At 32.8% G+C, this 16,379-nt stretch overlaps 1 protein-coding gene and 1 pseudogene across 6 annotated transcripts in view; one reads left to right on the forward strand and one right to left on the reverse strand.

The window, feature by feature from the left end:
* Window positions 1-14,938, forward strand: part of Hectd2 (HECT domain E3 ubiquitin protein ligase 2) — a 67,114-nt gene extending 52,176 nt beyond the window's left edge. For all 6 annotated transcript variants that reach the window (XM_021253040.2, XM_004838495.4, XM_021253041.2 and 3 more), the window contains exons 14-21: window positions 856-944; window positions 4,663-4,821; window positions 5,934-6,008; window positions 7,570-7,657; window positions 7,743-7,849; window positions 9,134-9,249; window positions 9,969-10,112; window positions 12,661-14,938. In XM_021253040.2, the coding sequence (XP_021108699.1) occupies window positions 856-944; window positions 4,663-4,821; window positions 5,934-6,008; window positions 7,570-7,657; window positions 7,743-7,849; window positions 9,134-9,249; window positions 9,969-10,112; window positions 12,661-12,781 (899 nt within the window). In that variant the 3' untranslated portion in view covers window positions 12,782-14,938. The remainder of the gene's footprint in view (window positions 1-855; window positions 945-4,662; window positions 4,822-5,933; window positions 6,009-7,569; window positions 7,658-7,742; window positions 7,850-9,133; window positions 9,250-9,968; window positions 10,113-12,660) is intronic.
* Window positions 5,770-7,340, reverse strand: LOC110347839 (centrosomal protein of 70 kDa pseudogene; annotated as a pseudogene).
* Window positions 14,939-16,379: the final 1,441 nt, after the last annotated feature.

The raw sequence follows: 16,379 nt of genomic DNA on the forward strand, positions 1-16,379 counted from the left end.
TACGCTTTTTCAAACTTTCAGCCATAATGTTAACTAATTAAAGACTAATTTACATTTTAAAAATGGACTAGATTGGTGATTGAAATGTTAGTAAGAATCCTACAGAAAATATATCAAGACTGAGAATGTGCATTTGTGAGGAAGCATCCATGTTTTTCCTGAATAACCCAAATGCATGAAAATTTAATTGTCATTGAAATCAAGAACATTAAAAATTAAAAACCAAAACTAGTTTGTTCTACACTAATATGTGAAATCTTTCATTAAATAATGAGTTACCTTTAAGAAAAAGCAAATTATGAATTAAAAAAATAGCCTTTGAAATTTAAACTTAGAGAAACACCTATGTAATCCTTACTGTCTATTAAATGTCCTTCAAATGAATATTTAGCTTTTTCCTTATTCTTTATTTCCATATTTTATTATGTATCTAGTCTTCTATATTTTCTATATGTATATATAATATATACAAATAAAATGTTTTCCAGTGATGGAAATAGGGATGACATGGATGAATTGATCTTTAAAATTACTTGTGATCATAATTTGTAAACTATAAAACTATAATTTTTGTGAAGTTGCCTGATTTAGTGTATCATTTTACTCCATTTCTATCTTTGTTCAGGATACCAATGAATAATACAATAACGTATCCATTTATTTGATATATATTTATATTTACTGAGATTTGCAAATATACAGTCCATTAAAGAATCTGTGAAATTTTTAACATGAAAAGTGGTTTATAATAAAACTAATGCTAAATTAGTTTGTTTCTAATAGAAAAATGTGTATATTTTTACCACATTGATTTTTTTAATACATCATGTGAACAAAATTGTTTCCTTTTTTCAGGCATGTTTGCATATCATAAGGATTCACACTGCCACTGGTTTAGCAGCTTTAAGTGTGATAACTATTCTGAATTCCGATTGGTTGGAATTGTATCCTTTAAACTTTCCACTAGGAGGTGCTAATAGACTAGAGATTTTTAAAAGATTGTATCTGTATTTTAGAAACATATTCTTTTAAAAAATTAAACATTCTTATCATTGATAGATTTTCTGTAATATTTATTTGTAATATCACAGTTATATAGCATCAGTAGATTTAATTGGAAGGAATGGCTCAGTTCTAATTTTTCCTGAAGATATTGTCTTCTGTAAGGTAAACTTATTTGAAAAGTTTGAAATTTAAAACACTTTCAAAAAACAAATTATTTTTCATTTATAATAAAGTACTTTTATATTTCATTTTTTGCTTTCATCTAGTTTATTAAATTAAATTTTTGGAAGTTAAATGTAATATACTCCTAAATCCTAAGACATAAGTGTTTTAAAAAATTTTATAAGTCAATATGCCATCCTCTGAACCCTATCAGGTGTATGGTGGAGGACATTCCTGCATTGAGTGGGAGATTATAGACAAGATGCCGTCTCCTTAACTTAAAAGTCTGAAAAATATAATTGTCTGTGGAAGAAAGGAGGGGATAATAAATCAATGAGCAAGCATTGGAGATTTGTAGGCTAAAAGAAGGAGGCAGATTTCACCATTAAGTTTACCATCTAAATGAACAGATGACCACCAGGGCAAGGTAGTCAGTTGTCACAGTCAAATGACCATATGGCATCAAGTTCAGTATATTCCTCTCAGAGAAGATAGGGATTTAAAAATGGAATAGTTACATTTGGTTAGCATAGGACTAGAAAGAGGAAGACATTATAAGCTGAGAGAATGGCGAGAAAGAAAGGAAAGAATTGTGATGGGCTTGTTACAGAGCATTGAGCACACTGGGAATAAGAACCTAGAACATACTACCAGAAAAAGAACTAAGAAGTGTCTTATGCATTTGTTGCAATAAGTCCAAAGGAATGTATATGGAAGTTGAAAGACTGGATAAAAGAAATGATAGAAGGGAGGAAAAAACTGCACAATGAGATAAACTTAACTTGAAATTATGTATCATCCTGTCTTAAAAGTCCAAAGTACTGAATACCACAACATAGAGGAGTGCTTAACACATCTTAGACTCCTTTTATTCTATTATTTGTAGTACTCATTTGATGAATATGTTTCAGCTTCACTGAAGGCCCCAGTTACTGATGCTTCTCACTATACCATGACTTATTTAAATTTTCTGAATCATATGATTGTCATATTTTACATTGTTATATCACAACTAGATTTGGGTGATATTTTGTTTTCTAATACTTGTAATAACATTATTACTGGGGACCCCTGAATTGTTACTGGAAACCTCTGCAGTAGGCTCCAGTCTCCTGCACAATGTGGGCCTGAGAAAAAAACTGAAAGAACTAAGAGAGACAGAAAGTGGGGAGCCAGGATGACCAATGCCAGTGCAACTGACAAAGGAGCTGGCCAGTCCAAACCACTGATTATTAGTAATCAGTTGGAGTAAAGGCAAGCTAATTGCGAGACTGTGCAATCATGTGGTTTCTATGGAAATTAATGTGAGCAAGCCTCATAAAGGACAAAACAAAGCATTCTTGAATAAAGGAACAGAATAGACAAAATATATGGTTGTAATTAGAACATTGTCCTTCTAGTTAAGAAGGTCTTAGTTGTGAGAACAATTTGGGCACGAGTTACTCTGACCTCTGCACATAGGCCTCGGTCAGACTCACTTCTATAAATAAGCCAATTGTGGGGTTAGCTCTTTACAGCCTACACTGCTTACAGCCTGCTTTGGGGCATAATCAATTTTAGTTTTTATTTAGTCATTACCCAAGAGCATATTGAGCACATTTACAAATTGTATATTTCAAATTAAATTATACTTTCTCATTATGTATGTGATACACACACCTATAGAAAGATTGTTGCCCCGCCCCAAGCACATTCTTAAGTAGGCAAAGTATGAAATGATAGTGAATTTTGGTCATGTCATTGGTTAGGACATTTGTCAAAGGTGAGAACTGAAGATTCAGAAGTAACAGGCATGACTATTGATAAAAATATAGTTGGCTAATACATAGCTCCAGCTTTTAAATTTCACGATCAAAGATTTGTTATTCTAGTAGTTCTGACAATATTTTTTTCTATTACAATTATTTTTTAACATAGTAAGACCTTGGAATTTACAAGAAATACTGTAGTAAAACCTACAATAATAATTGTAAAATGTTTTGAAGGTTAATGAAGAGCTATAATGTAAGTTTTCAAAAGTAGAATTGCCAATATCCAAAACAGCACTGAAACCAGGAGTGAGGACAATACATATAGTATAGTTGAGGGTTTTCAAACTCTACTGTTTTCATCACATGGCACCTCATGGGCTCCAGTAGAATAATTATCCACCCCATCCCTGCTTCAACCTGAGGAGGTTGATTTAGTGTGAATAAAATTATGCTTTTGCCTTTGTGTACCCTGGAGCAAAGTCTATCATCCTACTTCCTCACTGTGAAAAATTTGCCTTCATGGGCCGGGGATTTAGCTCAGTGGTGCCACTGCCTACCCCACAAGTGCAAGGACCAGATCCCCTGTACAAAAAAAAACCAAAAACTTGCTTTCAGGATTCTAATACTTAATACATTTTAAATGAAAAGTGCTTAAAACTTATCACCATAGCAGATGATATAAGTGGTAACTATTGGTTACCATTGGTAGCATTTATCATCATAATTGCTATTATCATAATTATAAAAGTATATTAGAACACATTTTCAATATCCTGTTGAATTTGCTGGGCAGTCTCTGTCTATATGGTTACTTATAAAATAGTGTAGCTATTTCTTATGTTATTATCAGCCTTCATTCCATCTTACTTAGCAAATTGAAATATTGTCAGTCTTCCAGTGTTTTTAAATTATTTTTTATAATTGCTCAACCCATATGTTTAGATTTTTGAGTCTATAAAATGAATTACTCTTTACATAACTATAATAGTTAAATAGTGTGAAATATAAAACCCCCTTCAGCAAATGGATGTTATATTCTGCCATATAATTATTAAATAAAATACAAATAGACAGTTTATAAATACAACATCAATAGCTTTTTTTTTGGTACAGGAGATCGAACTCAGAGCCTTACACTTTCAAGGCAGGCGCGGTGCCACTGAGCTAAATCCTTGGGCCTCAATAACTTTTTTAACTTTGACACTTTTAATAAACCCTAAAAAACAAAAGCCTTTAAAGTTTCATTGTAGACTACTTCCTCCATTAGTTTATCAAGAGTGCATGTATATCTATATGCTTAACCTTTACAGCTCTTTTCACACAATATATTTAATTTTAATTTTAAATAGCTAAAATGGCTATTTCTAAAATAAGTAATGCAGTCTGCAGTGAATCCTGAATAAATTCTTGCTGCTACTTAAAAAACTGCCAACATCTTTGTTTAAATTTAGAAACAAATCATATATTTAAGTTATGAAAATGTGTGAAGTTATCTGTTGCACTCTTAGATAAGTTTTCTAGGAAAATCATTCTATCAACTGGACATCACTTTATATGACTTTTGGTAATCAAGGAATTATATTACATAAAATAAAGGAAAACGATAGAAAAGGAAATTTGTGGGACTAATGAAAAAGTAGATGTTATATTTGAAAGAAATATGCAAGAAATAGACTGATGCATAATTCAAAACCAATTTGTTGTCATGGACTTTATGTTAATGCTTAACATTTAGTATGCATAGCTTATGGGACTAGCTGTTTATAACAGCATCACCTTGGATATTCGTTTCCCTCCCTGCTGTTACAAGAAATTGTTGAGCCCTCCCATCGTTCCCAGTGATCAAAATACACCAGTAGGCATCTGCAGTGTTACCATTGATGACTTATGTCAAATTATGCCTGTAAGTATGTTATTAACATTTTGTCCTTGACTGCTACATCATTCTTTTTCTACCTGCAGACTCTTTCTCTTCCTAATGCTATTCTTATTTTTAAATATTAGTTTCCCCCTGCTTTTGGAACTCATCTCCTTTTTCACCTAGCTTTCCCCTTATAGAAACATGTCATACATTTACAGTGCAGCAAATCTCTTAGAGAATAGTAGAACACATCTTGAAGTCAGAGAGGCAGAGATTTGAATCCAGGCTCTGCCATTTATTAGCTTTCTAAACATTGATTAGTTATCTAACCTTTCTGATCTCTACTTTCCTTATGAACAATGGGATAGTATTTATTAATGATTTTTTAAATGATGACAATCATCAGATTCATGCCAGCCTAGACTTGTATAAAAATTTATAGTTTAAGTGAAATGGACTATTTATTTATTTATTTATTAATTTTTTGGTACTGGGGATTGAACTCGGGACCTTGCTCTTGTGAGGCAGGCACCGGAACCACTGAGCTAAATCCCTGGCCCTGGACAATTTACTTTGTAAAGTACATAAAGTCATTCCAACCATGCTGTTATTTATCTTTTTTAATAATTTAAAATAATTTTTTCATAGAACTTGAAAAATTTTTGGAAATATTGTGTTCTGTTTTTAAGTCTTTACTCATAGATGATTTGAATTATGACAAAATGTAAGAAAATATTTCCTCCGGTGTTCTCAACTTTTTCTTGAGAGAGAATGACACTGTAACTGAAATGTACAAGCTACTTAATGTGTGAACTGTATCTTTTATACTTACTTACCTACAAAAATCTGCTAAGATGAATCATAGCAGATTTTTGTAGGTAAGTAAGTTGAAAGAAACACTACAAATTCATAAAAATAATATACCAGATTACCAGTGAACTATGCTGGAAACCACATTAGAGGTTAGTTTGCTTGTTAATTGATCCTGGAGTTATACTTCTGTAGTTTGAACTAGTTTCCTCTTATTATTTATTCATCTTAGATTTATTATGAAATCTGGAAGTTTATTCATTACCTCACATGTAAGTGAACTATAGTAGATCTGCTTAACTATTTAAGGTAAAACTAGTTGATTTAAAGATTTCTTTTTATAGGAATTGGCCCATGGATTAAGTGAGCTCTTATCATATGAAGGCAATGTTGAAGAAGATTTCTATTCAACATTCCAGGTACTAAGGGTATATAACTGTTTGTTAGCCATATCATCTTATATATTAAAAGTGCTGTTTGTTAATAAACACTGTTAGGAAATATTAACAAGCATCAATCAACACCTACAATCACCTTCTTACCGGATCTTTTAACCTGATAATGTAGAGACAGGAAAGCAGACACATGTACATGAACAATCAGTGAAAGTGCAATCAAGTGTTAGATGCTAGGTAGTTACATATTCCTTTGATGTAGTTTTCTGACCTTTTCATCTTTCAAAAATAAGCCTCTCCTATAGTTTCTTTTTTTGTTGTTGTTTAAAAAAAACAATTAGGCAAGGCAACTGTCTATCGAAGACGGTGTGAGGAACTCTTTTGCAGAGATAGGCAAACACTCTGTTTTGAATGATAATTCGTTCTTCCTTTTTTGTTAATGGACAGATATCCTTTTGCAAAGAAGCAATAGTCTGTTGCTGCTCCATTTGTTTTTTCTTGTAATGCTGGCACTTTGTAAAGTTCTATTCTCCTTCTGAAGATCTTTCATTTTATTTTGTTGCTGGCAAACCCTATTTAGAGATTCATCTTCCAATTCACCAATTTTGCATTTCACACTCTCCATAATTTGTTCCAAGTCATTAGCTCGTTGTTCCTGATGTGCTGCTCAGCTTTATTCTAACTGAAGCTCATCTTTAAGCTGCTGATTAGCTTCTGTGAGCTCTTGTATGACGTTCTGTTGACATTCTGTTTCTTCCACCAGCATTTTCAAATTCTGCCTCATCTTTTGTGATGACTGTTTATCAAAAATGATAAGATCTTTAAGATCTGTTCTTTTGACAAGGCACAAAGGTTTTAAGCCATGCCTCATTAACAGCACATTTATGATTTCCCATTCTGCTTCCTCCTGCTGTTTTTCAATCATGAGTCTGTTTGACAATTGACTGGATTCCTAGGCTTTAGGGACTGCTGCAGGCACTGTTTCTCTTGCAGAATCAAAAGAGGTAGAGGTTGGCAATAAGATAATTTGAGTTCCCTCAGTCATTGTACATTGCTCTTGTACTTTACACCTGGTCATTCAAGTTATCTCAATGAAATGATCACCCAATGAGTCTCATGTTCAAAACTGGATCTTCATCTTCCTCAGCTGCCGTCTCCCACCGGGCAGCCAGCTCAACCCCGCTCTGCTCCGCCTCTCCTATAGTTTCAACACAAGAAGTTAAGAGTAGAAGCTAACAGATCAAACCAAAACATTTATTTCCACTGCTCTTACAGTAGTTGGCAGATGGAAATTACAGTGATCCACAAAGCTCCAAAGACCTGAATGTCACCTAGGTCGCCACATGTTGTGGGCATCAAACTAAAGTATTTAGCTGTATTTAACAGACTGATGTATGGCTCTATATTTTTGCCCCATCATGACACTACATTGTTAATACAAGTGCTACAAAGCTTAGCCCTTCTGTAGTTGTATGTTTTAAAAGAAGGAAAAAACCCTGTTATTTAAAAATTTTATAAATCTATTCATTGAAGCCTATTATATCAGCAGTATCAGTGAGCATGCTGTTATGGTATCTCCTATTAGGTTTTTCAAGAAGAATTTGGAATAATTAAGTCTTATAATTTAAAACCGGGAGGTGATAAAATTCCAGTTACCAATCAAAATAGGAAAGGTAAGTTAGATACCATTTTTCAGTTAAAACAATATGTATTTACCATTTACTTTTGGTATATAACATATATAAAATTGCTTTCCAGAATATGTACAACTTTATACTGACTTCCTTCTCAACAAATCCATCTATAAGCAGTTTGCTGCATTTTATTATGGATTTCATAGTGTGTGTGCTTCAAATGCCCTAATGGTGAGTTTAAAACTTTTTAAGTATTCAATTAGATTTTATAATACTATTCACTGACAAATACTTTCATAAGTATTTTAGTAGATAGGCTTTTAAAATTAGAAAATGTTTTCTACTTTTTAAAAATAGAGCTAAAAATGAAAACGTTCTCCCACTCCAGGTTTAATTCTCTGGGGGTTTAAAAACAATCACTTTAAAAAAAAATTCTTTTCTATGTCTTATTCTATGTGCTTTAGGGCTTTAAAAACCTTCCCCAAGTAGAGTCAATGAAGAGATCCATGGACTCAAGATCCTACTACTGAGGGACAAAGCATAGAAGCAGAGTTAACATACAATTCCAGAGCAAAAGCCACAACTTCTTATTAAGGAACAAACCTATAACTGTCTCCTGCTTCCTCAAAGGTCCCTCAGCAATTCTGAGTTGCCTCTTACCAATAGAAAATAGTTTATCTCCATAACCATGGTGAACTCAGGTTGTTTGAGTTGTCTTAGCCATGTAAATATGGATTAAAATGCCATGTCAGAAATAGTGTACACTTCATCATGCTATTTATATTTTCCCTCAGTTTTGTTTTGAATGGTTATAGTAAAGCCTTTCATTTGAATTATTTTTCATAGGTGACAGAAATAAACTACACAGATTTCTGTGGAGCAGGAGCATGTGGCTTTTATTCTTTCCAGTTTGTTTTAAAGTAACATTTGTAACATGTTTGTTGTTGAAAACATCTTTGACCGAAGAAGTACTTCATTGAGCTCTAATTGAGTTTTAATTATGACACACTGGTTATTGTGGGAATGAAAAGTGGAGAAATAAGAATTAAATGAGATAGCATGATCTCTGGATTTTTTTTTAAACTTTAATCTCTTTAGAAGGGAGATTGACCCACCTAAAAGGTGAAAAACCAAGTGAGCAACGCAGGACAGATTACCCAAACTCTACATTGCACTTAGAAGGCTTTAGAAGACATTAGTAGTAGGCAGGCAAATGAGTATATGTTGGAGCTCCATGCTGCTTTTGCAGATGGGTAATCTGAATTCATGCTAAGTCATTTGCTTATCTTTCTGATAATTGCTAGTTACTGTTTTATAAGATACAAGCCTTTAGATGCAAAAATGCCTTGCTTTAGTAGGAAAAATATATGTGGAAAAAATTTTTCTTCAAAAATGGTTTGATTGACTATAAGAAAAGTCATGAGTTTTGTTATTTGAGTGAATAAAAATAGTTCCAATATAATTTTAAAATATCACATTTAATTATGATTTTTTTAAATAAATCATGATTGACAGCTGCTTCGTCCAGAAGAGGTTGAAATTCTGGTCTGTGGAAGTCCTGAGCTAGATATGCATGCTCTGCAAAGGAGTACTCAATATGATGGCTATGCGAAAACAGACCTAACTATAAGGTGAGCTACTTATACTTCTGGTATGAGGCTGTAGAAGAGAAAACAAAATAGAATGTTGTTTTCTTATTTGTATAATTTACAATTTTTGAATCAGCTAAGTTAGCTGAAACATTGTAGAGTCCCTCACTGTCTTATTTCATCTCTAGAATATAATACAAGAATATTAAATGTAAAATCACTTAGCATTCCCCTTGGGAAAATTATACAAATAACTTTCTACAAAGTGCAGAGTTTATACTTTACTAAAATAAAGAAATAAAGCTAAGGGAAAAAACTCTGGAGCTGGGGATGTAGCTCAGTGCTAGAGTGCTTGCCCTAATATGAGTAAGGCCTGAGTTCAACCCTCAAAACTGTAAAAATAAATAATAAAAAAGAACTTTGGTCCTAGAATTTCAGGGATGCTATACTTAAATACCATTTTGATAGCCCTATGTTGAAAAATAGACTTGTAAATTATAATTAGGACAAAAATAGGTTCTATAATATCCACTGTTGGACTACTTACATAATTTTATGTAAGTATGTATGTAATGTTAGTATGTATGTATGTATGTAATGTTAAAAATTGAATTCATATAAGGAAATTCATTGTTAAATCTTACATTGAGAGTATATCTTTAAGGAAAGTTTTTTTTCTCAGCTTATTCTGCAGTAATTTATTATGACCTACAAGATTTTTGTGAGGATATTTTAAATAAATTTCCTTTGGTGTTCTGCAGATACTTTTGGGACGTTGTGCTTGGATTTCCTCTTGATCTTCAAAAGAAGTTGCTACATTTTACTACAGGAAGTGACAGAGTACCTGTAGGAGGCATGGCTGATTTGAACTTTAAAATCTCAAAGAATGAAACTTCCACTAACTGGTAAATTTCTGAATTATAATTTTATATTTAACCTATTTGTTATTGCTAATAACACTAATACATTTGGAATTAGGGTATTTGTTAGCATTGAAGTCATTTTCATAGAAAAATCTTCAGAGTAAACATGGGCTGAAAGTTCTCTTCATTTTTGATAATTACTCATACTAACTGAAAATAATTCATTTCCATGAACTTTTTACTTTACCAGGTCAAATAATTGCTTTGTAGTCTCTTTTAGAACCTAGCCTACTTTGTACTATTATGTTGTGTAACCTTCATTTTTATTTAAATATTTTTATTTTTAGGAAAAATACTAAATCGAAATGCATTTGTGTGGAGGGGGTTTAAGTATCATGCTCTTCACATATGAAGTGATAGTGATGATGGCTTTAAATTATCTTCTAGTAGTGTTAATGGGTTAATGCTGATGTCCTTTTTGCAAACACCTTGTAATTTTCACAGCTAATTTAAGTAGATATAACTTTGATTATAATCATTTTTCTCTTGTTCCATATATTGAACATTTCAAGTCCTATCAGTTCCCCCTTTCATTTTAGAGTTAGAATCTATCCTTTGCTTTCCTAGTGGTCACCACCCTGATGTAGTTAACTTTTTACCTCAGTTCTAGCTTATTTAAATAGCCATATTCCTGTTCTACTTACTCGGGTTCTTCCCATTCTGATTATATTAGCCTATTAAATTAATTTGCCTTATACTGATTTGATCATATTTCCCTGGCCAATAAGTTGTATTGCTCCCCATTAGTTTACGTTCTGGAATCTAAAACTTCTCAAATAAAGCTCTCCAGCCTTCTATCCCAAGCTACCTATCAGTTTTCTTTCAATGCCTTGGTCAGTAGGATATTTTACCAGTTCTTTAACAAAAGACGTTTCTGATCAAAACTTATAATTGAAGGGCTGGGGATTTAACTCAGTGGCAATGTGCCTGCAACTCGAGGTCCTGAGTTCAATGTCCGGTACCACAAAAAAAAACAACAAACTTGTAATTGAAGACCTGAAAAGAGAAAACATCCACAGAAGCCTTTTGAAGTTACAGATGTATTTGCTCGACAGAAATTAATTTTTCAGAATATATATTATTATATCTATAAAAATATCATTTGTAAAAAGTAATGAGTAGACTTTTAATACAAAGATGACATTACATCTAAACTTTTTCAGTTATTATTATACCATGCCTTAATCATGAATCTAGGATTCCCGGTGGGAACCTCACACAGATTAAATATAGTTGACCATCAAAGATGCATGACATTTTAGTCTGACTCAGGAAAGGAGTACCTTAAAAAATGAAAGAGGAGTTTCCATTCCTCCTGTAGGCTGCCATTGTAAACCCACTAGATCTTTGTTAAATAAGAATGGTAAATCCTTACTCATTGACATTAATTTTGAAGTTGTACTGATCTGGGTTTGAATCTCAGGTTTATACATTTGCCATCTCTATAGCTTTGAACAGATTACTTAACCTGTATAACTTGTATACTTCCATGTCTATTTTTCCTGACCCCCCCAAAAAAGAATAACAACTATTTTTTAGTTGCTTTGAAATGAAACAGTGCATGTAAACACATTTACATAGTGCTTATTGTAGACTAAGCACTTGCTTATTTTAGTAAATGTTAAGTGATCCTGATGATTGTAATCGAATAATGGCCAGGGATTTAGTTCAGTGGTTCCACCCCCTCCTCGCAAGCGCAAGGTCCCAAGTTCCATCCCGGGCACCAAAAAAAAAAAAAACAGTTAAGTAATTGTATAGTACAAGGGGCTCTCAAAATTTACTTTTTAATTATATGAACTTATTTTAAAATGTTCTCCTTTTATCTGGCGTCTTCATTTTTATTCATTGACTTTTCTGACAACTATTCTGGTTCTCTGGTGTTCATAAAAAGTTAGAAGGAAGGGGTCTTAAGATATCTGTAGAAATCCTGAATAAAGATAATGATGCCATCTGACAAAGGGCTCAGGCAGCTGATTAAAAGGATTCAGAGATGAGGGTTGCATGTGTAGCAAGGGCAGTGACGTTAAAAGTGTGGCCATCTAGAGTCCCCAGAATGCACCTTTTATAACTATTTGACAATTAAGACTGAAATATAATACTGTCTACTACCTTGCTAGGTATTTTATGTAAAATGGCTCTTTTATTCTTTTAAACAACCTAATCAGGTGGTTTATCCTATTATGTTGATGAAACAGATTTAGAGACAATAGGCAATTAAAAGTTCCATTAACTAGTGAGTGGGGGAAGCAGTAGTCAAGTTCAGATCTGACTCCAAAACAAATATTTTCAAATGAAAATTTCAGAGCAGGGATATTGATTGTCTTGTCTGTAAACATAACCTTAATGTCTAGAATGGTACCTGATACATAGTTAGGTACTCAATAAATACATGTTCAATACAGGAATGGATGAGTCATCTCTTAGCATAGTAAAATAGATTTGAGCTTGCTTATTATTTTTAAATGTTGCTTAGCAGTCATTCTGTATGCATTTTAAGACTCAGTATATTTTTAAAAATTATTTTCCCTAGGTTACCTGTGGCCCACACCTGCTTCAATCAACTTTGTCTTCCCCCCTACAAGAGCAAAAAAGATCTGAAACAGAAATTGATTATTGGAATTTCTAATTCAGAAGGTTTTGGACTCGAGTAACCTAAAAGACTTGAAATATAATATTTATATGTAGCATTCACTTCCCTCTTATTGTGCCTTTAACCTTTTCATGTTTCTGTCTCTGAACACTTTGAAAAAACTCACCAACTTTAAAATACTGAGTTTTTTAAAAAATCAAATATGAAGTATGTTTAGTGAAGGCATGATTTTCTAAAAACACAGACATTTCTTGAGTAAGGAAAAAACAACACAGTAGAGACAGGTGTGGGTCCAGTCGCTCTTTTTTTAATAGCACTTTATCATTTTCCATACATAGTTTGTCACAGGCGTTCCACTGGGAAAGCAAAGAACAGTGAAAATGCATTTCTGACATAGTTTGAACCCAGTGGCAGATTGTGTGCTGTTAGCACACAGTAGCAAAGCAAGTAGCTACATTATCTTTACTATAAGGCATGTAGCCATATTTTTCATATAGAGGTAAACAACAGTATAATTGCAAATGCAATTCACAGGGTTTTTTGATATACTGGCTTTGGGTCTTATAAGATTCTTTTCCACTGTAGCTGAAAAGCATGTAAATAATTACATAATAGCCTGAGAATAATGGGATTTTGATAGTGCCATTTATTGCTAAAGATTTATTTTTACAAAGTAAATTCAGGGTTTTAGATGTGTATACAGCTTTTACAAATCAATAAAGATGATTGTACAAGAGTATTTTCAGATTAACTGGATTCAAGGTTATATTCTTTTAAGTATTATTAGTCTGCATGCACATTGGCAGTAAACTAGTTACTTGAGTACTCTGTAATATTTGATGATCATTTCTCCTTAAGGATCAAGATATTAGAAAAAAGTCAGCTCTTCACTAATCATTGATGAATTAAGTCAATACAAGCACAAAAGAAAAGAGCTGCTTTTATGTATATTTTGATTGATGTACAAGACATATCTACATTTTTCAATCACCACTTGTACTAAAACACTAATTTTGGAAAAGGAAGAATAAAATATTTGACAAAAGTGAATACAGTAATAACATTTGTGTAAAAGTGTAGCTTGGTATAAAAATAAAGTTCAACGTTTTGACAAAAATGTTTGTTATTCACTGGATTCTAAACATAAGTACCATTTTTGTTTGTATCTAATAAAGTAGCATGTAAAAAGAAACTGCATTTAAGTCACAGTAAGTGGTATTTTTTAATTTATAGCAGATGAAGCAGTTTTATTAGCATGTTACAAATATTTCCAATTCTTCTTTATTCTTTCATAGCTTTTCTTCAGAAAATTCTGAAGTTACATTTGCAATAATAATAAAACCAGCAGTTAGTACCAGCATATGATTCATATGCAAATAATATTTCCCAAAACTTCCTTCTGAGTTAGGCTACTTCCTTGTTACTATGCTTCCTGCACCCAACCAGCAGAATTCTTCAAGGGTGGAGGAACTAATCCGCCTGTTGTATAGCTTTGAAGCCAGCCCACAAATCTTTGAGGAAAAGGAGTTACTTCATTTCATTTAGTATTGTCTTTGAGACAAGTGCTTTTCCATTTGAGTATACTATTTTAAAGGATATTTCTCCTTTCAAATCTTGGAAAGCCTAAGAGAGTAACAGGCATATTGGTTTGGTTTGGTTTGGTTTTACTGGGTTTTTTTTAATCTGTATGCAAATAAAACTGCTTCTTCCTTGTATTGCTTGAACTAGAAAGTAAGATGTTTAATGTAGGTTACTACTAATAAGCACAAAAGAATCATGTATAAGAAACCAGATTTAAGTGTTAAGTAAAATGTAAACAAAGTTTTTATTGATAGAGATGACTCATGGAAAAATTGTGTTGGCTTGGGTCTGCATGTTTAATGATGTGCTTTTATATCTTTAAGTAAGAAGTACACAAGCAAGCCAAATTTTAAATGACAAAGTCCATCAATAACTGGAGAGTTTTTGTTGTCTGTTGTTATTTAGTTGAAATTTATAACCATTTATCACTAAATTGCACATTACTTTTATTTATTTATGCTGTTTTGTTTACAGTGTAATAATACCTCATTTAAAAAGTAAAAACCACTACTGTTACATTTTGTTAATTTAAATAGCTAAAAAAATTCATGTGGTTACTTTTTTATATATAATCTGTTAATTCATGACTTTTGTATCTGCCACAGTTAATTAAAGCATTGCACAATATTTATCAATATTTATAAGATGTCTTGTCCTTTTTAAATCTTTCCTTAATCATACTTTTTGTGTGTGATTAGAATTTTTAAATCTCCCTTTTTTGTACAAATCTATATTAAGTTAATTTATGGATGAAATTTTCTAAGCAGGCTTTAATTTATTTTTGAACAGTAGGCAGTTAATTGACACTACAGTTTTAAAATATACAATGCAAACTATTTGAACTTCTCTGTCCTTTAGTGGTTAGGAAAATTGCTAATACTTTTAGCTTTGGAAGATGTGTTGTTTATGCTAAATATAACCAATATTTTCAGTACAAAACAGTGTCTATCCAGTATCTGAATGATCACACAGATGTCCCACCAAGTGATTGTATAATACCAGTGAAGTACACCCAGAAATGAACTAAGTATGACATTGGGTACAGATAGGCAACTTTACATCTTCATTATTCCTCCTCAGAACAGTTCCTTTTGCCTTTTTCTCCCATTTTCCACATCTTCTAATCTTAAGGAAGAGAAAGAGGAGGTAATGAGAATATAGCACAATGTTATGGGTGATCAATTTGCAAATAAAACTTCTAAATCTGAATAACTTTCAAGAACTATTTCTTTATTCTAGATATTGATCCTTTGTTAAATTAGGAGTTACACTGCTTCAATTTGAACCCCAGGTCTGCCAGTGCAATTTTGGAAAAACATACATAGCTGGATAGAAAAGACACCAGGGTGAGTTTTTTCAGGAGAGGACACACAGATCAGTTCACCCAGATGACCATATGTTGCTTACTCTAGGCTTTGGGCTTTGGAACTAGACTGTGTGGGCTTACATTGATCCACTGTGATTCCTTGGTTAAGTTAACTTCCCTACTCCCCAACTGTAAAATGGAAACAATCTGTAAGGTGGAAACAATAAACTTATTGTATCAGTCACTTTTTCATTAATGCAACAAAGCACCTGACATACACAACTTAAGGAAAATGAGTTTTATTTAGTTCACAGTTTTAGAGGATTCAGTCCGGTCAGGTGGCTCCAAGGCAGAAATGGCATGGCAGAGAGCTTGGCAGAGCAAGGCTCCTCAACCCATTGCATCCAGGAAGCAGAGAAAACAGGAAGCATCAGAGAAATGGAAGGAGCCAGGACGAGAACACTCCCTTCCACACCCTGCATGCCTTGTAGTGGGCCACCCCTCCAACCAGGCTGTACCTCCTAACAGCACATTTAGCTACAAACACATCAGTGGATCAACCCACTGATGAGTATAGTGCCCCCAGGATCCATTCACCTTCCAAAAACCCTGGCATATAGTAAGCAGTTTTAAATGATGCTCTTAGATGTTGGGTTCAACTACAAATTAAAGCACACAAAGTCCTTTTGAGGCATTAATATTATGTAAAGAGAAATTTTTGTCTTGCTCTACAAATAGGTCTTCAGAATTTATCCTTATTAATGTGTCAATA

This window comes from Heterocephalus glaber, unplaced genomic scaffold, assembly GCF_053883595.1.
Source record: "Heterocephalus glaber isolate CG9 unplaced genomic scaffold, H.glaber_assembly_v1.0 deba00001497, whole genome shotgun sequence".
Taxonomy (NCBI): domain Eukaryota; kingdom Metazoa; phylum Chordata; class Mammalia; order Rodentia; family Bathyergidae; genus Heterocephalus; species Heterocephalus glaber.